The sequence below is a fragment of the Ranitomeya variabilis genome, chromosome 1, assembly GCF_051348905.1.
Source record: "Ranitomeya variabilis isolate aRanVar5 chromosome 1, aRanVar5.hap1, whole genome shotgun sequence".
Lineage (NCBI taxonomy): Eukaryota > Metazoa > Chordata > Amphibia > Anura > Dendrobatidae > Ranitomeya > Ranitomeya variabilis.
Genome location: NC_135232.1, coordinates 516457187 through 516484611, shown reverse-complemented (window position 1 = coordinate 516484611; position 27425 = coordinate 516457187). Strand labels below are relative to the sequence as shown.

At 41.8% G+C, this 27425-nt stretch overlaps 1 protein-coding gene across 4 annotated transcripts in view; it reads left to right on the top strand.

The window, feature by feature from the left end:
- PIP5K1C (phosphatidylinositol-4-phosphate 5-kinase type 1 gamma) overlaps positions 1 to 4173 on the top strand; it is a 291197-nt gene extending 287024 nt beyond the window's left edge. For all 4 annotated transcript variants that reach the window (XM_077253750.1, XM_077253725.1, XM_077253742.1 and 1 more), the window contains one exon: positions 2120 to 4173. In XM_077253750.1, coding sequence (XP_077109865.1) covers positions 2120 to 2122 — 3 coding nt within the window. In that variant the 3' untranslated portion in view covers positions 2123 to 4173. The remainder of the gene's footprint in view (positions 1 to 2119) is intronic.
- The last annotated feature ends 23252 nt before the right edge of the window (positions 4174 to 27425 follow it).

Sequence of the window (27425 nt, the reverse complement as noted above, 5' to 3'; positions counted from 1 at the left end):
TCTGCACGCAATAGCTTTAATTTAAAAAAAAAAAAATGGCGTGGACAATTTTCTGCACCAGATAGGGAAAGCCGATGGCTGGAAGCAGATATTTCTAGCCTGGGAAGGGGGCTAATACCCATGGAGCTTCCCAGGCTATGAATATCAGCCTGCAGCTGTATAATTAGCCTTTACTGGCTATTAAAATAGGGGGACCCCCAAAAAAATGATGTGGGGTCCCCCTATAATTAATAGCCAGAAAGGCTATGAAGACAGCTGCGGGCTGATATTCATAGCCTACAGAAGGGCCATGGATATTGCCCCCCCAGCTGCAAATACCAGCTCCCAGCCGCCCTGGAAATGGGGCATCTGTAAGATGCTCCAATTCCAGCACTTAGCCTCTCTCTTCCCGCTGCCCTGTAGCGGTGGCATATGAGGTAATAGGGGTTAATGTCACCTTTGATTGTAAGGTGACATTAAGCCCGGTTAGTAATGGAGAGGCATCAATAAGACCCCTATTCATTACTAATCCTATAGTAGTGAAAGAGTTAAATAAAGACACAGCCAGAAAAAAGTATTTTAATATTCTTAATTTCACCATACTTACAACCACACCTAATTCCCCAAAGCCATCGATCACCTGCAAAAGATAAAAAAAATAATAAACCAACCGTATACTCCCTGTCCGATGCAGTTCAATTAACAACGAGTGTCCTGTGACGATCTCACCTATAGAACAGTGACATCGGGTGATGTCACTGCTCTTCAGGGCCTCCCATGATGCACTGACAGAAGATAATGGCCCCTGCAGTGCATCGCTGAAGAGGTTACTTGAGTTCAGGTTCACTTTACGACTGTGTGGGAATTTTCTCACACAGTGCTGCTGGTGAGAGAATGAACTCTGCAGTGGCGGAGGGATACATCGCGGAGGATTACCTCCTGTCAGTGCATCGCGGAGGCCCTGTAGAGCACTGACATCACCCGATGTCACTGTTCTACACGGGAGATCGTCTTGGGACACTCGTTATTTAATTGGAATTCAGCGGAAAGGTAGTATACGGTTGGTTTATGTTGTTTTTATTACAGGTGATCAAGGGCTTCGGGGGCTAGGTGATTGGTGAGTATGTACTATATGTTATCTGTTGTATGTACTGTCTGTAATGTATGTCCTGTATGTCTAATGTATGTTCTGTATGTTTTTTTTTTTTTTTTTTAATACTGAACACATGCATTGTCTGATTGTCTTTCCCATCATCTGCTGTCACTGTGAGCATTTATAGCTGGATGGGAGCAGTAGTCTGATCAGACAATGGCTGCAGACCCGCACACACACACACGCACACACACAGGGACACACAGACCAGCACATACACACAGACCCCCGCACACAGACACACACATAGTTACCACCCACACACTTCCCTTCTCCCGATCTGCAGCGTTTCTCGCACCCACATCTGCAGAAAATCCGCAGATCTTTTTTACACCTGCGGTTTTGCTGCGGATGTGAATGACTCAATGGAAGTCAATGGGTGCAGAAACACTGCAGATCCACAAAAAGAATTGACATGCTGCGGAAAATAAAACGCTGCAAATCTGTGCAGATTTTTCCGCAGCATATGTACAGCAATTCTTCATTTCCCATAGAATAACATTGCTTGTGCACTACACTGCGGGTTTGATGCAGTTCCGCGCTTCAAAATACGCTGCGGAGCCGCATCAAAATCCACAATGTGTGCACAGAGCCTTAGGGTGGATCATCCACACATGACTACCTCCAATTGGATATAGAAAGAGAACCTGTAAAGAGTGCACCTGAGCTCTGGTAAGATTGTTGCAACCTTGTACACATGTAGTTGCCTGCAGTTTTATGTGCAATATGTACTAATCACTACAGGCTTAAGCAGTTTGGCTTATAATGATTTGCTACTCTCCATCTCCATCCTTTCATTTAAGTATCATATATAAACCTTCAGGAAATTACTTGCTAAAGTATAATAAATAATATTGTGTTACATTGTGGCATAAAAGTATTTACATTGCTAAAGTATACTAATTCTTATAGAAACTTTGACTAGAAACAGCCAGACTGCTAACCCTGTTGCACCTGTAAGTTAGATCTTTTTTTCTCTCCTTCCAGTAATTACTATGCAGATACCTGACAAAAGGAAACATTGATACCTTTTGTGTCCCTTCACCCCAGCCTCAGAAACCAACTATAAATGGGAGTGATGATCAACGATGGATGAAAAGATGTTACCGGACTCCTATAATCTACTACGCTGTTATGTGTATTTGTAGTATTATACCTTCCTTGGTGTGCGAGTACTTTGCCAAACATTCCCTTTAATTTTCAGTTTGTGCATTTTCTTTCCTTGTCAGATGCTGAATCTGACCTTGGCTAGGGACAGAAGCTCATCTGCTGCACCATCATCGGAATCCTGAACAATTTCTACAGCGGGAATATCTCCAATGTCTTAAGATGTGCTCTTCAGATGAACACAAGCATTGTTCTAGTGATGGTGGAAGGTTCCTATACACTACAAAGATAACACACCTTTTATGCTGCATCTCTGGCTAGGTTTCATTGTAACACTGCTCTTTGTTTTGTATATTTTGATATTTATCCTATTTAGTATTATTTATAGAGGAATAGTGATAGGAGTGTTATGGTCTACATGCATTTTACGTTTTACTGTTGTTGACTGTTTACATTGTAGGACAAGTTCAGTGAGCAGGATTTAGAACCTATCACTTACATTATTATTATTTATTTTTTGCACTGCCACATTTATAGCAATGGCTTTAGACTACTGGAGTCTGACTGCATGAAAGATTATACTAGACAAACAAAAGTTGAATCTTTCTGTATTTTATTTGGCTTTGTGAGATGCTTCCATGATCATCTTTAGGCTATGTGCACACGTTGCGGAATGGTGTGCGGATTTTTCCGCACTGTTTTTGCAAAATCCGCAGGTAAACCGCACTTCAGATTACCCGTGAATTTGATGCAGATTTACCACAGTTTTTGTGTGGATTCCACCTGCGGATTCCTATTGAGGAGCAGGTGTAAACCGCTGCGGAATCCGCACAAAGAATTGACATGTTGCAGAAAAAGCAACGCTGCGTTTCCGCTTGTTTTTTTTCCGCAGCATGTGCACTGTGGATTTTGTTTTCCATATGTTTACATGGTACTGTACACTGCATGGAAAACAGCTGCAGATCCGCAGCATCAAATCCGCTGCAAAATCCGCAACGTGTGTACATAGCCTAAGTGGTCTTTAATGGATTTGGAGACCTCAGTGTTTGCCTTTCAAAATGTTTCCATCATTTGTCGTTATGTACATAACATATGTCAGGAACATCTAGGTTTCTACCCCAATTTCTGTTTTTAAGATTAGTCTATTTTTTATGTAAATATGAAATGTATAATTTTTTTTTCCCGTTTAAGACTACTAAAATAGGGGAAAAGCAATCAGTCAACAGCAAGTGTTAAAGCATTTCTATAAGCCTATCTTCAGCGGCACATAATGTATTTTCACTTTAGTTGAAGTCATTTTAGATATATTTTTGGAGTACTGTTCTTGTCCTAATTGAAATTATCAGGACATTTCTGATCATATACTTCATAGCTGCATTCCACAAAAGTCTCTTCTTTATAGTTTTGATGTGGCAGCGCTAGATTTCTTTTAAGTTGTTTTGGTTTTAATATTTTGTTTTGTTTTTAATACTTTTTATCTTGCTGCGGGATACAGATTTCTCTGAACTGTGTAGGCGACCGATACCTTATGTGCATCTTGTGGGGGGCGCTCCAGGAATCCTGGACAATGACATGGAAGGTAGCATGTTGACCAAAAGTTAAGAGACCACCAAATCAAAACCCTGTCATGGGCCGCCCAATTTCCAGACCTGAACCCCAATGAAAACCTCTGGAATGTAATCAAGAGGATGATGGATAGTCACAAGCCATCAAACAAAGAAGAACTGCTTAAATTTTTGCGCCAGAATCAGTGTGAAAGACTGGTGGAAAGCATGCCAAGAAGCATGAAAGCTGTGATTAAAAATCATGGTTATTCCACAAAATATTGATTTCTGAACTCTTCCTGAGTTAAAACATTAGTAATGTTGTTTCTAAATGATTATGATCTTGTTTCCTTTGCATTATTTGAGGTCTGAAAGCACTTGTTTTTTTTTTTTTTTAATTTTAACCATTTTTCTTTGTCAGAAAAAAAATACAAAATGTATTGCTTGGAACTTTGGAGACATCTTGTCAGACGTTTATAGAATCAAGAGAACAATTTACATTTTACTAAATAATATACCTATAAAGAGAAAAATCAGACAAACTGAACATTTTGCAGTGGTCTCTTAATTTTTGCCAGAGCTGTATATATAGCACGCCCACATGAAAATGTGTGCACCCTGGTGCTGCTACATTAAAATTTTAGGCCCAAAAATGTGTCACTTTTTACTTTTAAACTGTATTGAACAACTCATGCACGTCTTTAGTAATACATTAAAAAAAAAAAAAAGTTCTAAACTCACATTGGTGATTGCTACCATGATCAGGATGTTTCAGCACCTGCAAATGAGATGCATCATAGAAATACGTTTGTTTTATTAGTATTAATTTCCCGTACAGTGCATTGTTTATTTTTATTGTATTGTGTTTTAGTATCATTGATGTAACCAAGACTTAAAAGGTTGGACATAATTGAGAAGGTTGTAAATTGATGTAAATATGTTTAACTTTGTGTTTTGTTGTGGCTGTGTCTTTCTTTCCTGATGGCTGCTACAATATAGTGAATTTATTAATTCTGCTATTATTTATTAATTATCCTACTCTATTAAAGCATTATGCTCGTGTTTTGTGACTTTTGTTATGCCTTAGATTGTAGCTGATCTCATTAGACTGTAACAGCAGTAAAGCTGGCCAAAGACATGAGTTGTTATCTGCAGATGCCGACCACTTGCATTTCAGCTAGACATGTTGAGATTTGGTGACAGTCTAAAGTCTGTGGTAATCATACAACTCTCCATGTTGAGAACACATGCACAAATGCTTCTGTAGAATTGCAGGAAACACTGGATGCAGTGATGAGCAGGAGGCAGAGCAAGCGGTAAAGGGTTTATTAAAGGGGATACTCCACGCAGGGAGAGAAAGGGTTCAGAGGGGAACAAACTGGATGTTGTAGGGTAAGAACAAGTGGTTATGAAACAGGTAAACTTATCAGTCTGATGGTTTCCGGGCTGTGGAAGCTTGAAATCCCACGGTGGCGCCATAAGTGTCTCGTGAAGTCTCTGGCCTGTTCCTGAAGAAAGCTGATGCACTGTCTCCTGACAGAAGCAGTGTATCCTGGCTCTCTGGAGCGAGGTCCTGGGTCACCGAAATGATGTCCATGCTGCGAAGTAGTCTGTGGTCCCTCTGGAATATGTCTCAGTTCAGTGGCGGACGCGGGGATCAAGCTACCTGGCTCGCTATCATTCATCTGGTCAGATTTAGGCCACGATCTTGCGGCAGTCAGCGGAACGGTGCAGGATATATTCCAAGTGACAGGGGTGAGTGGGCACACAAGTATACGTTCCTCCCAGTCAGTGTGTGCAAGGACTGGGAAGCTGCAGCGCAGGCCTGTACTATCGCATTGCCCCATGGAGAGTGAATCAACCTGCTGCACGCTGTCTTCCCGCCAAGTGTGTCACTTTCCCGTGCACCGTCCCTTTTATCCCTGACACGGCCCCTACAGTGGAGTGAAAAGGTCTGTCCGGGTCAGAAAGCTTTCTCCCCAGCAACAATGGTGACAGCCCCGATAGCCCGATAGTTCCGGTACCGACACGAGAGAGGCATCACCGCTCCATCTTCCTACACTTCCAAATGTGAGGCAGATCTGTCAGTATTCTGCAAGTAACAACCCGAAATATTTAAAAATGTCGCTACCCCTAAATTTCTCCAAGAGTGAATAAGACAACATTTCGCCACATCTGTGTCCCCTACTTGTTGTCAAGTGTAATACATGCAATACATTTCTAGCAGCAGAGATACTAAAATAGATTAACTGTGGTATATGTTGGGAAGGATGATCTGGCGTAGCTCAACAGAATTGTGAAGTTGGCAGATGAGGGGGATGTCCATACAAGACTAGCATTATTGCAGCATGACAAGTCCTCTAAAAACCATGGGAATGTCTGCTCCAGTAAGGGCTCAAATGCATCCCCGTGAAAAAAAAATGGTCCTATTTCTGTCCTGAAAAGTGGGGCGAGTGTCATGCAAGTGTCATGCAATTCTCATACAAGTATAATCCTATTTTTAACACCTAACATCCGATTTACATGCGAATGCCATTGCACTGCAATTTTAACATGAGATTTAACACCGTGCAATTCTGTCATTTAAACATAGTTTTAAAAGGAAATATTCTTCAATATAGATAGATATAATATGCGAGTGAAATATATTATTGCTTTCTGTGTGTGGTTTCCTATACATTTTTTTTTTTTTTAGTAAATACTTTCCGAATAAAAGGCGTGGGATTACCTGACATTTTATTAACCAGCAGAGGGAAAGTGGACAGCTGGGGGCAGATGTTTATAGCCTTAGAATGGGGTAATACCCATGGAGCTTCCAAGGCTACTAACCCCTTTCTGACTTCGGACAGGATAGTACGTCCGAGGTCAGAACCCCTGCTGCATCAAACCCGGGACATGTCAGCTGTTTTGTAAAGCTGACATGTGCCTGAAATAGCGGCGGGTGGAATCGACATTCACCTGCCGATATTAACTAGTTAAATGCCGCTGTCAAACGCTGACAGCGGCATTTAACTAGCGCTTCCGGCCATCAGACCGGAAATGCGCGCATCGCTGACCCCCGTCACGTGATCGGGAGTCAGCGATGCATCGGCATGATAACCATGTCTATTGAAGACCTCTATGGTTGTTGATGCCGGATTGCTATGAGCGCCACCCTGTGGCCGGCGCTCATAGCAATGCAGTAAAACTACATAGGAGCGATCTGAGCATCGCTCCTATGTAGCAGAGCCGATCAGGCTATGCCAGCTTCCAGCCTCCCATGGTGAAGCATGGCAAAAGTAAAAAAAAAAATGTTTTAAAAAACATGAAAAAAATAAAAAAATATAAAAGTTTAAATCACCCCCCTTTCGCCCCATTCAAAATAAAACAATTAAAAAAAAAATAATCAAACCTACACATATTTGCTATCACCGCATTCAGAATCGCCTGATCTATCAATAAAAAAAAGAATTAACCTGATCGCTAAGAGGTGTAAGAGAAAAAAATTTGAAACACCAGAATTACGTTTTTGGTCACCGCGACATTGCATTAAAATGCAGTAACGGGCGATCAAAAGAACGCATCTGCACCAAGATGGAATCATTAAAAAGGTCATCTCGGCATGCTAAAAATAAGCCCTCACCTGATGCCAGATCACGAAAAATGGAGACGCTACAGGTATCAGAAAATTGTGCAATTCTTTTTTTTTTTGTAGCAAAGTGTGGAATTTTTTTTTTACCACTTAGATAAAAAAATAACCTAGACATCTTTGGTGTCTATGAACTCGTAATGACCTGGAGAATCATAATGGCAGGTCAGTTTTAGAATTTACTGAACCTAGCAAAAAAGCCAAACAAACAACAAGTGTGGGATTGCACTTTTTTGCAATTTCACCGCACTTGGAATTTTTTTTCCCGTTTTCTAGTACACGACATGCTAAAACCAGTGGTGTCATTCAAAAGTACAACTTGTCCCGCAAAAAATAAGCACTCACATGACCATATTGATGAAAAACTAAAAAAGTTATGGCTCTGAGAAGGAGGGGAGCGAAAAACGAAGACGCAAAACCAAAAAAAGATGGGGTCATGAAGGGGTATTGTCCCCCTCCCAGAGTAAACGCATCAGCTCTCAGCCACTTCAGAAATGGCGCATCCATAAGATGCGCCAATTCTGGCACTTAGCCTAGCTCTTCCCACTTACCCTGGGAAGAAAGGTCATGGGAGTTCACAGCCAATTAACTCAGTTCAACTCATAGACATCAGCACGAGCATCGTGGGAAACTCCCAGGACCTTTCTGACTGAACCGTGAGCATTTGACCTTTCTCTCACACGCAGTGATGTCAGAGGTGAAAGGAGTTCATTGAGTATGAACCCCTCTCAACTTTACCACTTAACTGCTAGGCACTGAGCTGAATAAGCACGCACAGCTCAGAGTCTCAGCTGGATTCCAGGCTGTATAGTAGCATCATGCAACAATTCAGCCTGCCATCTAGATGTAGCAGAGCTAGACATGTCGCGGGACAAATCGATTATTATCTTTTATCTCATTATTTCAATTAAAGCAATTTATTCTTGGTGGTTTTTTTTATATATAATATCACTATGGGGTTAGTAATGGGGGCGTCTTACAGATTCCCCTCTATTACTAACCTCTGGGCTTGATGTCACCTGATAATACAAAGGTAACATCATCCCCAATATTATCACACCACTTGCCACCACACCAATGCAACTGGGAAGAGCAAGGCTAAGTGCCAGATTTGGTGCATCTTATGTATGCACCTTTTCTCGGACGTCTGAGAGCTGATGTTTTTAGTTTGGAAGGGGGCCAATATCCAGGGCCCTTTCCTAGGCTATTAATATCCCACAGCTGTCTGTCTAACATTTGCTTTTTATTAATCATAGGGCTACCTTATGTCAGTTTCTTTATTTTTGGGGGGTCTCACGTTTTATTAACCAGGAAAGGCACATCTGCTCCCAGCTGTCCGCTTTCCCTCTGCTGGTTAATAAAATGTCTGGGGATCCCATGCCATTTTTCCCCGAAAATAATTAATAAAAAAAAACAATGCAGTGAACTACCCAAGCACTGTACTAATTATATATGTCATTGACAGATATATTGTACCCTTCCCAGGCTATAAACATCTGCTCCCAGCTGTCTACTTTCCCTCTGCTCGTTAATAAAATGTTGGGGGATCCCATTCCATTTTCTTCAGAAAATAATTAAGTAAAATAATACAATGTACAGTAAACTATACAAGCACTGTACTAGTATATGTCACTGACATCTTTATCTGTATATATTCTATTTTGTCGGGTCACGCTGTAATTTTACTTTATGCAGAATATGAATTGCCGGCTTTTCAAAGGACATGGGTATGTAGAAATCGGAGAAAACTTTCATGGTCGCATGGTCCGAGAGCCATGCAATTTTGTTTTTTATCACGCCCATTGACTTGCGTTAGCAATTCTTGTCTGATATACGAGGACAATCGCAGCATGCTGAGTTTTTTCTCAGTCTGATTTCAGCTAATAAAAAATGGCAGCTGAGCAGGGAATCATAGGTTAACATTGGTCAGAGTGCAGTCCGATATTTTTAACCGATTGTACTCATCCCTTTTCCTCGCAGAGGAGTATGGAGCCCTAAGGGGTAAATAGAAGCCCAGGACAGGCTAGACAGGTCCTGGTACTGGGGGAATCCACTATTAGGAGAGGGTAAGTGTAAGGCTGGGGTCACACTTGTGCAATGGGAGAAACTCACATCAATACTCAACACTGCCGCTGGCACTCGGGTATTGATGCGAGAGACTCGCACTGCACTCGCAAGTGTGACCTCGGGCTAAGAGAAATCACCTGAGTTTCATCCAGTAAACTGACAATTTTTTTCTAATTTTCATCAGATTTTAATCCTTGTGTCCATTTTTTATTTTCCATAAGTGATCTATTTTTATACAACTACTTGTATAACCCCATAACCCCAGTGCAATTTCCATTTTTGGATTTTAATTTTTTGCTCCCCTTCTTCCCAGAGCCATAACGTTTTTTTATTTTTCGGTCAATATGGCCATGTGAGGGCTTGTGTTTTGCGGGACAGGTTGTACTTTTGAAAGAGACCATTGGTCTAAGGCTATGTGCTCACGTTGCAGAATACAAGCAGATTTTTCCTCATCAAAACCGCACACCCTTGCCAGGGAAAACGCATGCGGTATTTGATGCATTTTTTAACACAGTTTTTGCGTTTTTCCAATTGACTTCTACATGTGCTTATTTTTCCAGAATGAGACTCCACTGAGGAAAAATATGCAGCATGGGCACAGCAATTGTGGAATGCAATTAAAAGTAATGGGATGCGTTTTGTTAGCATTTTTTAAGCATTTCTGCAGCGGAAAAACGCGGCGAAAATACTTAAAAAAAACGCAATGTGGGCACACAGCCTTAACATATTGTGTACTGAAAAACATTGAAACAATTCCATGTGCAGTGAAATTGCAAAAAAAGTGCAATTCCAGTTGTTTTTTGTTTTTTTACCATGTTTACTATATGCTAAAACTGACATTATGATGATCCAGTTCATTACACAAGTTCACAGACACCAAACATGTATAGGTTCTTTTTTAAGTGGTGAAAAAAATATTCCAAAATTTGTTTTAAAAATAAAAAATTACCAACCCCTTCATTTTTTATGATCTCCGGATAGGTGAGGGCTTATTTTTTGTGCGCCGAGCTGATGGTTTTGTCCAAGTTGAAGAAAAATGAAAGCGCACTCACCGGTATTCAGCAGACAGCGATTTTATTCATGCGCAATCTTGCAGTGTCATAAAGGTCCAACATATAACGGCAGTGCGTCTGCATTTTCTCTGGACTGTGGATTTATTTGATTTTCTTTTCAGCACTCTGCACGCCGTGTTGAGATTCCTGGATTACACCTCAAGTAAATGAGGTAAACAAATTCCTCAAATTTATTCTGCTTTGAGCATTATGGAAACAGAAACCGTTGCCTTGTCAAATAGAATTTTAGCAGGGAGGGAAAATGTCAATGCATTTTTTTCGGAATGTGAGTCCCAAGAGGATATTTTATCGCTAAGCACAAAGACTTTAGAACATAAATTATTTAACACCGCTGAAAGAGAAGTAAATCTTTTCTGGACAAATAACTCCCTTCAATCCTACACAGAATGTGGAAGAGTCCCTCGGGGCCTGAGAGTGATAAAAGAAATGTCTCAGTTTAAAGAGAATGAAAGTTTCAGAAAAGAATGGGAAAAAATTCTCTTAAAGTGTTCACAGGACCTTTTACAATTAGTCTTAAAACAAAATATTATTAATTATGAATCCACGAAACAAGAGCTCAATAAAACAATGGAGGAATTAAAAACAAGACTTTCAGAAACCCAATGGTCTGCAATAGATAAAAAATTGGAAACAAAACTGGTGATACTACAGAATGAAATCAAACAAAGAAAAAGAGACAAATTTGTCCGTGATAAAAACGATTTTGAAAGTGGTAAAGCTTTTACCTGGAATAAAAATATGCAGTTGCAAAGAAATTCGAGGAAAAGACCCTTTAAAAGAGGACAAACATGGAAAAGAAATCAAAATAAAAGAGATTACCTTACCACTGACTCTGACTCTAGTGCTGGAGAAGAAATAGGAATGAAAGCTAATCCATCTACCTCGACCTCTATTCGTCATACAGATAACGCATCTCTCCCTTTAGACGGAAGACACGCCGCGGAGGCAAGGGAAGGAATAAATGGCAACGAGCGAAAAAGGAAACAGCTCTCATGGAGACCAATGTAGCAGATAATGACAGGAATGCTATCATCAACTTGACTGATTTTTCTCTAGATGAGGCTCATATATCAGTGTTATCAAAAGGTTTAAACTATTGCCTTCCAGAAGAATTCGATATTGTGGACTTTAAGATCGATTTATATAAAGCTGTTAGAAAGATTCATTTATTTAAATCTTTTGCACAAAATAAAAACCAAAATGAAAATAAAAAATTGTTTCCAGCGGAACAACCTTGCAGAATGGGTCCCTTGGGCTTTTTAGGGCCAGAGGATTCCTCTGAAGATGTACAATGTGAGGCAGAGCTACTGGTCAGTTTGGCCGATGACTCCTTATTAGAGCCGAAAGATAATACAAATAAAGAAATAATCCCGACGGCTCCGTTCTGCAAGGGAGTAAAATCTACATATGTTCCTCTGATATCCCCAGGTAATTTGATTGATGCCTTCGAGGCTCAAGTCATAAAGGACGTGGAAGCTATACTATACAATAAAACTACGAAAAATTTAAAACCAGCAGAGCTAAAAGCTATAAAAGATATCCAGAAACGCTCTGACATTATAGTGCGCAGAGCAGATAAAGGTGGGAACACCGTCCTGTTACAAAGGAAATTCTATATAAAAGAGGCTTTAAGACAACTGTCAGACAAAAAAACATATGAAGTACTTAAGGGAGACCCCACCTTTAAAATTCAAAATTTATTCTCTCTTCTAAGGTCTTATGTTGAGAATGGTACCATGTCTAGAATACAGGCAGAAAAGCTTTTTCCAGAATTTCCAAGAAAACCGCACTGGTATCACTTGCCAAAAATCCATAAGTCCTTAGAGGAACCGCCCGGACGTCCCATTGTATCTGGGGTTGGGTCAATAACGGAACCGTTATCGGCATATGTAGATTGGCTCCTGCGCCCTCTGCTATGTGACATACCGTCATACATAAAAGACACAAAACATTTTCTAAGAACTCTAAAGGAATTTGATTGGCAAGAAGGTTTCTCTTTGGCATCGATAGATGTGGAGAGCCTCTACACCCGTATCCCACAGGATATGAGTGTAGAGGCCGTCCAAGAAATTTTAAAAAACACCTCCACAGATGATAATACTGTCTCTTTTATCAGTGAGAGTCTTGCTTTCATTTTGAAAAATAATACCTTTAAATTTGATAGCACGTGTGTTGTGAATTTGGAGTCTGGGCTCCCCCGGTGGCTACTGGTGGAATTGAACTGGTGTTTTCATCTTCTCTGTTCACCTGTTCCCATCAAGATGTGGGAGTCGCTATATAACCTTGCTGCTCTGTTAGTTGCTTGCCGGTCAACAATGTTATCAGAAGCCTCTCTGTGCTTGTTCCTGCTCCTAGACAACTACTAGATAAGTTGGACTCTTGTCCATGTTTGTTTTTGCATTTTTGTTCCAGTTCACAGCTGTAGTTTCGTTACTGTGTCTGGAAAGCTCTTGTGAACAGGAATTGCCACTCTGGTGTTATGAGTTAATGCCAGAGTTTTAAAGTAATTTCTGGATGGTGTTTTGATAGGGTTTTCAGCTGACCATGAAAGTGTCCTTTCTGTCTTCTGCTATGTAGTAAGTGGACCTCAAATTTGCTAAACCTATTTTCATACTACGTTTGTTATTTCATCTTAATTCACCGCCAATACATGTGGGGGGCCTCTGTCTCCTTTCGGGGTATTTCTCTAGAGGTGAGCTAGGACTGATATTTTCCTCTGCTAGCATTATTTAGTCCTCCGGCTGGTGCTGGGCATCTAGAATCAACGTAGGCATGCTACCCGGCCACTGCTAGTTGTGCGTTAGGTTTAGTTCATGGTCAGCTCAGTTCCCATCTTCCAAGAGCTAGTTCCTATATATGCTTATGCTATGTTCTCTTGCCATTGAGATCATGACACACGTGGTACAGACAGGTGGAGGGTACTGCCATGGGTACACCTGTCTCATGTACCCTGGCTAACCTCTTCCTGTCTGTATTCGAGGAGAGATATATATATTCCTCTAAGAATCCGTATTTGAAGTATATAAAATTTTACGTCAGATTCGTGGACGACATGTTCGTGGTGTGGGACGGCGACCAGGTTTCCTTCAGCAATTTTGTGGAGTACCTGGGGCTGTCCAACGCCATAAACATGCAGTTCACGCACCAATTTGGAGGTTCGAAATTAACATTCCTTGATGTGAATTTAAAAGTAGTCAGGGGAAATCTTCACACAGAAGTGCATCGCAAACCCTCCTCCTGTAATTCTGTGCTGCACTATGACAGTGCCCATCCTTCATATGTAAAAAAAGCCCTACCTTACAGCCAATTCTTACGGGTAAAAAGAATAAATAACAGCGTTATAGGTTTTCAGAAACAATCTGAAGAACTTTATGAAAGGTTCAGGGATAGAGGTTATCCACATTCCATTCTCAACTCAGCATTAGAACAAGCGAAAGGGAATCAAATTAATAGCGTAAAAAAAGAACTAACGAATGATAAAAAATTTGTATTTTGTTTTAAATATGGCCCAATGGATGCACAAGTAAGAACAGCTATCCGCAAAAATTGGCAGATTCTCAGCCAAGATCCTACATTAAAGGTAATGACGGAAAAAGGCCCTCTGTTCGCCTGTCGCCGCAGTAAAAATATAGGTGATCTTATAGTTCACAATCGAGTGACTTCTCCTCGTAATGATTGGCTGCAAACCACAGCCCCCAAAGGTAACTTTCGGTGCGGGCACTGCAATTATTGCAGTTATCATTTAACAGGTACTTCGCTAAAAATTGGCCCAATAACGCATGTAATACGAGATTTCATTTCATGTAGAACAACTCACGTAGTTTATATCTTATATTGCCCTTGTGGGTTTTTTTATATCGGAAAAACAATTTGTCCGATGTTTATACGATTCAGAGAACATCTAAACTCCATACGCACGGGAAAAGGGGTTCCCCGCCTAATAAAACATGTAAAAGAACGACATGAAGGTGATGCCCAAATACTTCGGTTTGCAGGGATAGAAAAAACTTCCCTGCCACAAGATGGAGGTAATTTAAATCGTTTGTTGTTACGGAATGAAGCGAAATGGATTCTGCGTGCAAACGCATATGGTCCAATTGGATTTAATGATAAAATAAACATGTCCGTTTTTTTGTAAAAAAGTCCGATGTAAATATGTTTGGGATTTACTCCTCTTGTAATAACATTTATCTTGTTGTTTTTATATTGATTTTAAAATATTTCATTGTCTCACTTTCTATCGTATAGTGGCTAATTTATCCACTAGCATACAGCTGGAGGAAGGTGGTGCCTTGAATCTTGTTATTTGAGAGCCCGACTTCCTTCCGCTAGCTATAGGATCTGTTGAAGTGCTTGATAGCACGAAACAGCTGTCATCCACCATGCGTTGTCTACCCTCCCTGCACTGCAAGATTGCACATGAATAAAATCGCTGTCTGCTGAATACCGGTGAGTGCGCTTTCATTTTTCTTCAACTTGGACATTACATATTGCTTTTTTCTCAAGCAGCACCCAGGTACAGCAAAGTTCAGCGTTTCCTTTTCATTTGACTAAATAGGCATACACGGTGATCACTTTGAGGCATAAGGGTCCAACATATAACGGCAGTGCGTCTGCATTTTCTCTGGACTGTGGAGCTGATGGTTTTATTTATCCCATTTTGGTGTAGATACAATGTTTTGATTACCTGTTATTGCATTATATTGCACTGTAGCGGCGACCAAATAAACCTGATTCTGTGGTTTTTTTATTGTTAAGTCATTTAGCGATGGGGTTAGTTCTTTAGTTCTTTTTTTATATTGATAGATCGGGCGATTCTGAACGCGGCGATTCCAAATATGTGTATATTTTTTTTGTTTTATTTTGAATGGGGCAAAAGGGGGGTGATTTGAACTAATTTTTTTAAAAACATTTATTTTTTACTTTCTGCATTCTTCAATAGTCTCCATGGGAGACTAGAAGCTGCAATACTTTGATCGCATCTGCTATACACAGGCGATGATCAGATCACCTGTGTGTAGCAGAAATACTCACTCGCTATGAGCGCTGACCATGGGGTAGCACTCATAGCAATCTGGCAATGACAACCACAGAGGTCTACTGCAGACCTCTGGTTGTCATGCCGACCCATCTGTGACCCGCGATGTGACTGGGTCACTGATGGGTGGAGCCAGTAATGGTGCTTCCTGTAAGCGCGAGTGAAATGCCACTGACAGTGATATTTAAATAGTTAACAGCCACAGGTGGATCACGATTCCACCCGCAGCTGTTGCGGTCACATGTCAGCTGTATACATCAGCTGTCATGTGCCCGGAAAGGTGCAGGCTCAGCGGTGGAGCCAGCACCAAATGGGGAATCCAACATGGGTGTATTATTACGGCTCATGTAGGATAGGGGATAAAGATGTACATGGTCACATACAGTTTCCTGGGTTTATAATAGAAATCTTTTAGTAAAAATTTGATGCCATTTGAATGTTACGTGTGGGATGTTTTTCTTGCACCCATAGACTTGAATGTGTGAATCTCATTAAAGACTCTGTAGAAAGTAGTGCATGTGGCAATTTTTTGTCTCATGGACTGTTGGACCAAGAAAATAAAAATCATTAATCTGAACAGCCCTATTGAATAACATTGGTCGGTGTAACATAGTAACATAGTTAGTAAGGCCGAAAAAAGTCATTTGTCCATCCAGTTCAGCCTATATTCCATCATAATAAATCCCCAGATCTACGTCCTTCTACAGAACCTAATAATTATTAATCAAAGAAAAAATGGAGTTCTATATGAAATTATTAAAAAATCAATATTTTATTGCAAAAAAGATTTTTAAAACAAAGTAGTACAAAATATGTAAATAGAAGAAAGGAGACCCTAGTGCAAAAACATCCTAATCACAGGGGGTATCCAGAGTCCCAGGCACCAGTCACCTCACCATGGGTAAGAAATTTTGCACCTGATATGCACTACAATTGGTTCCTTTGTTTATTTGCATGGAGGACACTTGTCCATATGGGAACTAGTACCATATAATTTTTTATATACCATACCATTGTGTGCTAATATTGGTACTTATATATTTATACCATGGTGATATATACAACTCTGTGCCTGTGATTAGGATGTTTTTGCACTAGGGTCTCCTTTCTTCTATTTACATATTTTGTACTACTTTGTTTTAAAAATCTTTTTTGCAATAAAATATTGATTTTTTAATAATTTCGTATAGAACTCCATTTTTTCTTTGATTAATGATTATCCGGAGTATACGTTACTGTCCTTATATATACATGGGTAGAGTGCAACATCTTTCTACAACTACACATGGTGTGTGTGGGATGCATGTTATTTCTGTAGGTGTGTTTTCAGAACCTAATAATTGTATGATACAATATTGTTCTGCTCCAGGAAGACATCCAGGCCTCTCTTGAACCCCTCGACTGAGTTCGCCATCACCACATCCTCAGGCAAGCAATTCCAGATTCTCACTGCCCTAACAGTAAAGAATCCTCTTCTATGTTGGTGGAAAAACCTTCTCTCCTCCAGACGCAAAGAATGCCCCCTTGTGCCTGTCACCTTCCTTGGTATAAACAGATCCTCAGCGAGATATTTGTATTGTCCCCTTATATACTTATACATGGTTATTAGATCGCCCCTCAGTCGTCTTTTTTCTAGACTAAATAATCCTAATTTCGCTAATCTATCTGGGTATTGTAGTTCTCCCATCCCCTTTATTAATTTTGTTGCCCTCCTTTGTACTTTCTCTAGTTCCATTATATCCTTCCTGAGCACCGGTGCCCAAAACTGGACACAGTACTCCATGTGCGGTCTAACTAGGGATTTGTACAGAGGCAGTATAATGCTCTCATCATGTGTATCCAGACCTCTTTTAATGCACCCCATGATCCTGTTTGCCTTGGCAGCTGCTGCCTGGCACTGGCTGCTCCAGGTAAGTTTATCATTAACTAGGATCCCCAAGTCCTTCTCCCTGTCAGATTTACCCAGTGGTTTCCCGTTCAGTGTGTAATGGTGATATTGATTCCTTCCCATGTGTATAACCTTACAATTATCATTGTTAAACCTCATCTGCCACCTTTCAACCCAAGTTTCCAACTTATCCAGATCCATCTGTAGCAGAATACTATCTTCTCTTGTATTAACTGCTTTACATAGTTTTGTATCATCTGCAAATATCAATATTTTACTGTGTAAACCTTCTACCAGATCATTAATGAATATGTTGAAGAGAACCGGTCCCAATACCGACCCCTGCGGTACCCCACTGGTCACAGCGACCCAGTTAGAGACTATATCATTTATAACCACCCTCTGCTTTCTATCACTAAGCCAGTTACTAACCCATTTACACACATTTTCCCCCAGACCAAGCATTCTCATTTTGTGTACCAACCTCTTGTGCGGCACGGTATCAAACGCTTTGGAAAAATCGAGATATACCACGTCCAATGACTCACCGTGGTCCAGCCTATAGCTTACCTCTTCATAAAAACTGATTAGATTGGTTTGACAGGAGCGATTTCTCATAAACCCATGCTGATATGGAGTTAAACAGTTATGCTCATTGAGATAATCCAGAATAACATCCTTCAGAAACCCTTCAAATATTTTACCAACAGTAGAGGTTAGACTTACTGGCCTATAATTTCCAGGTTCACTTTTAGAGCCCTTTTTGAATATTGGCACCACATTTGCTATGCGCCAGTCCTGCGGAACAGACCCCGTTGCTATAGAGTCCCTAAAAATAAGAAATAATGGTTTATCTATTACATTACTTAGTTCTCTTAGTACTCGTGGGTGTATGCCATCCGGACCCGGAGATTTATCTATTTTAATCTTATTTAGCCGGTTTCGCACCTCTTCTTGGGTTAGATTGGTGACCCTTAATATAGGGTTTTCATTGTTTCTTGGGATTTCACCTAGCATTTCATTTTCCACCGTGAATACCGTGGAGAAGAAGGTGTTTAATATGTTAGCCTTTTCCTCATCATCTACAACCATTCTTTCCTCACTATTTTTTAAGGGGCCTACATCTTCAGTTTTTATTCTTTTACTATTGATATAGTTAAAGAACAGTTTGGGATTAGTTTTACTCTCCTTAGCAATGTGCTTCTCTGTTTCCTTTTTGGCAGCTTTAATTAGTTTTTTAGATAAATTATTTTTCTCCCTATAGTTTTTTTAGAGCTTCAGTTGTGCTGTCCGTATGCGATCTATTAAAAAATCAGACGGCACACGGCCGATTAAAATGCTCATTTGCATGAAACCTAAGGCTACATACACACATCCACCTGAGTGTTAAAATCCAAGAGAAACAGACCAATTTTTCTCTAGTCACCTTCCACGACAGCATAGGAGGTTGTCTCGATGCCCTAATGGGGGACAGGAAGCACAAGAGGTTAAAAGACTCTCCCACCTCCTATTCCCCAGTGTCTTTCCTGTCCCATATGGGGCATGGAGAGGTTATCTGGTATACTGTGTGGCCGGTGACTACAGTGTACCTTTTTCTTTAAATTAACCGGGCAGCGGCGGTTGGGTGTCCTCCGCAGAGAAAGCTACTCCTGTCTCCCCGGTGTCGGTGGATTCTGGGACCTATCCTAGCCCTCCCACGTCTCTACTGGGGGTAAAGCGGGCCAGTGACCCCCGGCCGGAGTCCTCCAGCAGCCCTCCGGCTTTCCTCCGCCCACGCGCGCTGTTCGGTGAACCCGGAAGTGACGATTGAAACACTTCCGGGTCGTGCGTTCCAATCTTGGAGCGCACGCACTTCTGGTTTACGGCCATCATAGCCGCTGGAGAACCAAGCGGTGTACGGAGCACGCTGAAGAAATCGGAAGCCTGCTCAGGACCCAGGGAGGAGGAGGGGGAGAATTTTCTATGCTGGGGGAGGGTTTAAGGATATAAACCCTCTAGAAGATGCCATCAGGTAAGAAAAATGGATGGTGTTCCTGCAAGCCTTATATCTGCAGAGCCCAGCGTTGCCCCTGCCACAGTAAGTGCAGGGGAAATGGGGGGGTCCGGGTACAAATCCTGGGTCAGTTTCTGGGTGTCACTCCTCCCTTCTCTTTTATAGGGAGACAAGTCTACACACAAGCCCTCTAAATCAGTTCCCAAATGTGCCATCTGTTTCAAAAAACTCCCATCTAGATGGGACAAGAAGTTGTGCCGTAAATGTATGGACACAGTAATTAGAGCTGAACATCCCTCCCTAATTGAGGAAATAAAAACCATTGTGAAATATTAGATCCAGTCCTCTCTTGCCACTTTGACACCTCCTTCTGCTGCTCCGCTATCTCCAGGCCCATCAGCTCCTAAGAAAAGAAAAATATACATTGTGTGCAGAATTATTAGGCAAGTTGTATTTTGATCACATGATACTTTTTATACATGTTGTCCTACTCCAAGCTGTTCAGGCTTGAGAGCCAACTACCAATTAAGTAAATCAGGTGATGTGCATCTCTGTAATGAGGAGGGGTGTTGTCTAATGACATCAACACCCTATATAAGGTGTGCTTAATTATTAGACAACTTCCTTTCCTTTGGCAAAATGGGTCAGAAGAGAGATTTGACTTGCTCTGAAATATCCAAATTTGTGAGATGTCTTGCAGAGGGATGCAACAGTGTTGAAATTGCCAAACCTTTGAAGCATGATCACCGAACAATCAAGCATTTCATGGCAAATAGCCAACAGGGTCGCAAGAAGCGTGTTGGGCAAAAGAAGTGCAAAGTAACTGCCCATGAATTGAGGTAAATCAAGCGTGAAGCTGCCAAGATGCCATTTGCCACCAGTTTTGCCATATTTCAGAGCTGCAACGTTACTGGAGTATCAAAAAGCACAAGGTGTGCGATACTCAGGGACATGGCCAAGGTAAGGAAGGCTGAAAAACGACCACCATTGAACAAGAAACATAAGATAAAATGTCAAGACTGGGCCAAAAAATAGCTTAGGACTGACTTTTCAAAGGTTTTATGGACTTATGAAATGAGAGTGACTCTTGATGGGCCAGATGGATGGGCCAGAGGCTGGATCAATAAAGGGCAGAGAGCTCCACTCCGACTTAGATGCCAGCAAGGTGGAGGTGAGGTACTGGTATGGGCTGGTATCATCAAAGATGAACTTGTGGGACCTTTTCGGGTTGAGGATGGAGTCAAGCTCAACTCCCAGACCTACTGCCAGTTTCTGGAAGACAACTTCTTCAAGCAGTGGTACAGGAAGAAGTCGGTATTGTTCAAGAAAAACATGATTTTCATGCAGGACAATGCTCCATCACATGCCTCCAACTACTCCACAGCGTGGCTGGCCAGTAAAGGTCTCAAAGAAGAAAAAATAATGACCTGGCCCCCTTGTTCACCTAATCTGAACCCCATAGAGAACCTGTGGTCCCTCATAAAATGTGAGATCTACAGGGAGGGAAAACAGTACACCTCTCGGAACATAGTCTGGGGGGCTGTGGTGGCTGCTGCACGCAATGTTGATCGTAAACAGATCAAGCAACTGACAGAATCTATGGATGGAAGGCTGTTGAGTGTCATCATAAAGGTGGCTATATTGGTCACTATTTTTTGGGGGGGGGGTTGTTTTTGCATGTCAGAAATATTTATTTCTAAATTTTGTGCAGTTATATTGGTTTACCTGGTGAAAATAAACAAGTGAGATGGGAATATATCTGATTTTTATTAAGTTGCCTAATAATTCTGCACAGTAATAGTTACCTGCACAAACAGATATCCTCCTAAGATAGCCAAATCTAAAAAAAAACACTCCAACAACCAAAAATATTACGCTTTGATATTTATGAGTCTTTTGGATTGATTGAGAACATAGTTGTTGATCAATAATAATAATCCTCTCAAATACAACTTGCCTAATAATTCTTCACACAGTGTATATTGAACCCTCTGAATCTGACTCAGACGAATCCGTAAATTCGGCCTCGCTGAGGTGGGAGGAATCTTCACCCAGAAGATCTTCTGAAAAGAGGAAATATTTTTTCTCTATGGAATTTATGGAGGATCTAGTTTCTTCTGTATGGAATACCATGGGGTTTGAGGAGAAAGAGACCTCAAAAACAATCCAGGATGATTTATTTGGTGGTCTGAAGGCGGAAAAACAGCTAGAATATTTTCATGAATAGGGAATCCTAAGTATGATTTCTCAGGAGTGGGAATCTCCAGAGAAACGCCTAAATATTCCCTCTGAATTAAAACATAGATTTCCCTTAGAGGGAGAATCAGTTAACTGGGAGATCCCTAAAGTGGATGTACAAGTTGCAAGAGTCGCTAAGAGAACCTATCCTCCCTAATCGCAATTAAAAGACCCAATGGATAGGAAGGTGGAGAGTCTCTTGGGAATATCTTGGGAGACTTCTGCTTCTTCACTTAAGACTAATATCGCCTCTACATGTGTAGCTAGATCCATCTGCAGGTGGATGAATCAGCTAGAAACCCATATATCACAGGGAACCTCTAGAGGGCAGCTATTGGACTCTTCAATTATTAAAAAATTCCCTAGGATTCTTAGCTGACACATCAGCCGAATCAGTCCGTATAGCCACCAGAGCAATGGTTCAATCTAACTCTGCTAGGAGAGCCTTATGGCTGAAAATGTGGAGTGGTTGCATCAAAAATTAAACTCTGCTCCATCCCGTTTAAAGGTGGATATGTGTTTGGGCCTGCCCTTGATGAAATTTTAGAAAAGGCCACAGACAAGAAGAAGTCGCTACCTGAGCAAAAAAATAACAAAAAAGCGGTTTTTGCCCCTCCTTACCTCAAGCTTCTTAGAGGGGGAAGGGAAAACGGGAAGATGGAGCTACGCTAAAGCCCCCGTCTCACATAGCGAGATCGCTAGCGAGATCGCTGCTGAGTCACTAGTTTTGTGACGCAACAGCGACCTCCATAGCGATCTCGCTATGTGTGACACGTACCAGCGATCAGGCCCCTGCTGCGAGATCGCTGGTCGTGTCGGAATGGCCTGGACCTTTTTTTGGTCGTTGAGGCCCCGCTGACATCGCTGAATCGGTGTGTGTGACACCGATCCAGCGATGTCTTCACTGGTAACCAGGGTAAACATCGGGTTACTAAGCGCAGGGCCGCGCTTAGTAACCCGATGTTTACCCTGGTTACCAGCGTAAATGTAAAAAAAAACAAACAGTACATACTCGCCTTCTGATGTCCGTCAGGTCCCTTGCCGTCTGCTTCCTGCTCTCACTGACTGCCGGCCGTACAGTGAGAAGTGAGAGCACAGCAGTGACGTCACCGCTGCGCTCTGCTCTCGCTGTACGGCGGCTCAGTCAGAGAGCAGGAAGCAGACGGCAAGGGACCTGGACACCGAAAGGCGAGTATGTACTGTTTGTTTTTTTTGGTAACCAGGGTAAACATCGGGTTACTAAGCGCGGCCCTGCGCTTAGTAACCCGATGTTTACCCTGGTTACCGGGTGCTGCAGGGGGACTTCGGCATCGTTGAAGACAGTTTCAACGATGCCGAAGTCGTTCCCCTGATCGTTGGTCGCTGGAGAGAGCGGTCTGTGTGACAGCTCCCCAGCGACCACACAGCGACTTACCAACGATCACGGCCAGGTCATATCGCTGGTCGTGATCGTTGGTAAATCGCTATGTGAGACGGGGCCTTAAGGGGAGAGGCAAAAATATCCTTGTTCCCCAAAAACAACAGGAGGATTAACAATGACTTGGACACTGCGGGGAAGGAGGCTCTCAAGATTCCTTCACCAATGGATATTAATTTCAGAAAGCCATTGGGTAATAAACATTATCAGAGAAATGTCATTCCTCCCAGAGGATCATCGCATCAACCTGATGGCAAAAGTAACAAACTTCAGGGAAATGAGACGTCCTACCCTTCGGGAGGCAATGTCTGTTTTGAGCTCAATGATGGCCTGCATTCAGACAGTACCCTGGGCACAAGCACACTCCAGAACCCTGCAAACTCAGATCTTAAAAAATTGGAACGGAAATCCCAATTCCATGAACAAAAGAGTTCAGACCCCTGGCAGAGTGAAGGCATCTTTGATATGGTGGCTAGAGCCAGGGAATCTCCAGAAAGGAGTAGCATGGTATCAATCTCCACTTATCATGGTAACCACAGATGCCAGCCAGAGGGGTTGGGGGGTTATAGTCCTACATACTCCCTTTCAGGGTCTCTGGAGTCCAGGGATGGCTGCCAGATCATGCAATGTCAGAGAACTGAAGACGGTAGAAGAAACCTTTCTGGCAGCAAGTGGGATAATTACAGGTCATCATCACTTAAAAGTATATTCCGACAATGTCACCACTGTAGCCCACCTCAAACACCAGGGGGTACAGGGTTCGACAATCTAAAAGCTATATCAAGCCGAATATTTTGCTGGGCGGAGAAACATCTACTCTCCTTGACAGCAGTATATCTAAAGGGATCCTCCAACCAGCTGGCAGATTTTCTGAGTCGACAGGATATAAATCCAGGAGAGTGGAGACTGAATCAGGAGATTTTCTCAATGTTAGTTTCCAGATGGGGCCTACCAGACATCGACCTATTTGTCTCAGCCCAGAATTCGCAACTCAGCAATTATTTTTCCCTGAATCCCAGAGACAGTTCCAAAGGGATAGACGCATTCGCTCATCACTAGAATTTTCATCTAGCTTATGCTTTTCCCCCAATACCGATGATAGCCAAAACGCTCCAGAAAATCAGAGAGGATCAAGTTCAAACTTAACTTGTAGCACCAATGTGGCCAAAACGAAGTTGGTTCAGTCTAGTGATCAGTCTGCAGGTGGACGGGCCAGTACAGCTACCTGTCAACATAGGCCTTCTATCCCAGGGGCCTATACACCACCCAGATCCTGGAAGACTGAAGTTAGCTGCCTGGCTTCTGAGACCCAAGTGCTTCGGGTAAAGGGTTGTCGGATCAGGTAATAGCCATGCTACAAATGTCCAGAAAACTAATCACTAATATGATATACAACAAAGTGTGGAAAAAAATTTCATCTTCGTGTATACCTAACCCACCTGACCCTCTACATCCCAATATATCCCAAATTCTGGACTTTTTACAAAAAGGACTTGAGCTAGGCCTGAGGCCTAGTACTTTAAAGGTTCAGGTTTCGGCCCTTCGTTCTGTTTAATTTTGACTTAGCTAACCAGGGGTGCATCAAAAGATTCATGGTGTCAGCCATGAGGAAAACTCCTAGAAGACAACCTAACATTCCTCCATGGCATTTGAATATTGTACTCAAAGGACTCACGCAACATCCATTTGAGCCCCTATTATCTTGTACTCCTCAACTTCTTTCTCTTAAAGCAGCTTTTTTGGTGGCCTTTACCACAGCGAGACGCGTGGGAGAACTCCAGGCATTATCTATTAGAGAACCCTACTTCACTATTAGAGATGATAGCTTAGTTCTGCATCTTGATCCATCATTTCTGCCCAAAGTTGTATCGGATTTCCACCGCTCACAGGAAATACTGCTCCCCTCCTTCTGCCAAAATCCCAAAAATGCAGAAGAAAGCAAATTCCATACTCTCGACGTCCGTCGGACAATATAATACTACCTAGAGCAGACTAAATCATGGAGGATTGACACAAATCTATTTATCAACCCTTCAGGGAAGAATAAAGGTAGGAAAGTAGTGAAGAGTACCATCGCAGGATGGATTAGAAAAGCGATTTCTGAATCATACCTTGCTCAGGGTATGACCCCAGAAGGCATTAAGGCCCAAGATCTACCTCAACCTCCTGGGCAGAAAGAGCAGGCGCATCTACAGAGCAGATTTGTAGGGCCGCCACATGGTCTTCCATCCATACCTTTACGAAACATTATAGGTTGGATGTACTATCCAACAGGGACTTAGCCTTTGGCCGTAAGGTTCTCCAGGCTGTTGTCCCCCCAGCTACAGAATAGGTTGGTATTCCTCCTATGCTGTCATGGAAGGTGACTAGAGAAAATATAATTAGTCTTACCGGTAATTCGGTTTCTAGGAACCTTCCACGACAGCGCTAATTTCCCTCCCTATGTTCCTTGGTTAATACTTGCAATTTTTAAATAACCAGTGCTATGGGATTCGTTATAAGTCACTGGGGAATAGGAGGTAGGAGGGTTTTTTAACCTCTTGTACTTCCTGTCCCCCATTAGGGCGTGGAGACAACCTCCTATGCTGTTGTGGAAGGTCCCTAGAAACCGAATTACTGGTAAGACTAATTCTATTTTTCTCAGGCGTCATCCTAGTTGTACCTATTTACTTCTGTGTGTGGAGGTGTCCTTTGAAGTGTCCTTGCTTACAAGGCAACAGAAAAAAAAATCCTTTGGAAGATCACATTTTTACTAAAGTTTATAAATAAGCCACACAACCTTGATGCAAAATGGAAGCAAATGTGAAGCCACCGATCTGCATCCGTGTCTCATGGATCCCCATAGTAAATATAGGTAAACTGACTGAACAGCAATCTAGTCTGCACTGGTGCATAACCAAAAAAGACTTACATAGCAAATAGATCAATGGCTGCACTCAACTGTACTAAAGCAAGGAAATGTGTGATACATGAAATGTGAATAGCATAATGGATTGTGAAATCTATGAAAAAACACATGAGATGCTTAGCACAAGATTTGGCCAAAAAATGTGAGCCCATCCACCAAACGTCAAGGTAATCTCAGTTCGGATGGGTCCCTGACCTGACTGCCTAGTGTGAACACTTACCTCTGGCTAATAACATGGTTAAGCCTGCATTTATAGGAAGGTCGCAACCAACTGTGGATGTAATTAAAATCACAGCATAGGGAAGGGCGGGGCATTCAGGTCAGAAAAAATAGTACATAGTAAATATAGGTAAAGTCATTCTAACAAGAAACAGCTGACCGCACCACCAAGACGCTGAATGACTGAACATACTGGCTGTCAGCATAAGCCGGCCACTAGATCTCGAGTGCCAAACCAAGAAAACATACCAATGCAGACCATGAGCAGAAAGAAGGCGGCAGCACTCACCGAACTTCAAAGCAGGTGATACTTTATTGCAGTAAAATCTTCATGGCTCGGGGGTGCATATACAGCAGAGTGTACAGGTCCAAACGATGTCCGTTTCGCACCGCTCCGGCGCATCAACGGGTTTGTGGATGGACGGACATGACGCCAGGAGAAGTATATGCTGTGAGCACAACCCCTCCTTACCTCACCCCGCCCATCCACTGCACGAAATACTAACAACAACTAAAAACAGATTAATTACCTATACGCAGTGTTAAACATATTAAGCTTATATAAACAAGATAACATTAACATAATTACTATGAAAGATAAAGATAAAGTTACTTCCCCATAATGAGGATAGTATTATAACCATTACTCTTTGATCCATGTCCCGACTTTCTCTGAGACTCCGAAACGGGCTACCATAAGTGCAACTCACCAAATCAATGTGAACTGCAACCAAATAACGCAACCGGGCTGGAATACCATTCTATCATAAAACATCGCAAAATATCCGGTCCAGGCACAAAAACATAGCTAGAATTCCAGAAAGGAAGAGCAAAATACATTTGTAATAATATATCCAATACCGAAAGTACGGATTATCCCATTCATAGAAAAATCGACATGTCTACCCTGTCGTTCAATCCTAACAGACCCATCGCCCCTGTCTGCATTATTTATTGTCTTAATAAAAGATTATGGAGATCCCCTCTTTTAGATGGTACTACTTTCTCAATACCAGCGAAGGTCATCACACTGGGGTTCCCCCCATGGGCTTCTTGAATATGGTTAGAAAAATGTTTAGAATTGAGAGTCTTCAGTGGTTGATACTAGGGTTGAGCGAAACGGGTCGGCCATTTTCAGAAGTCGACGACTTTTGGCAAAGTCGGGTTTCATGA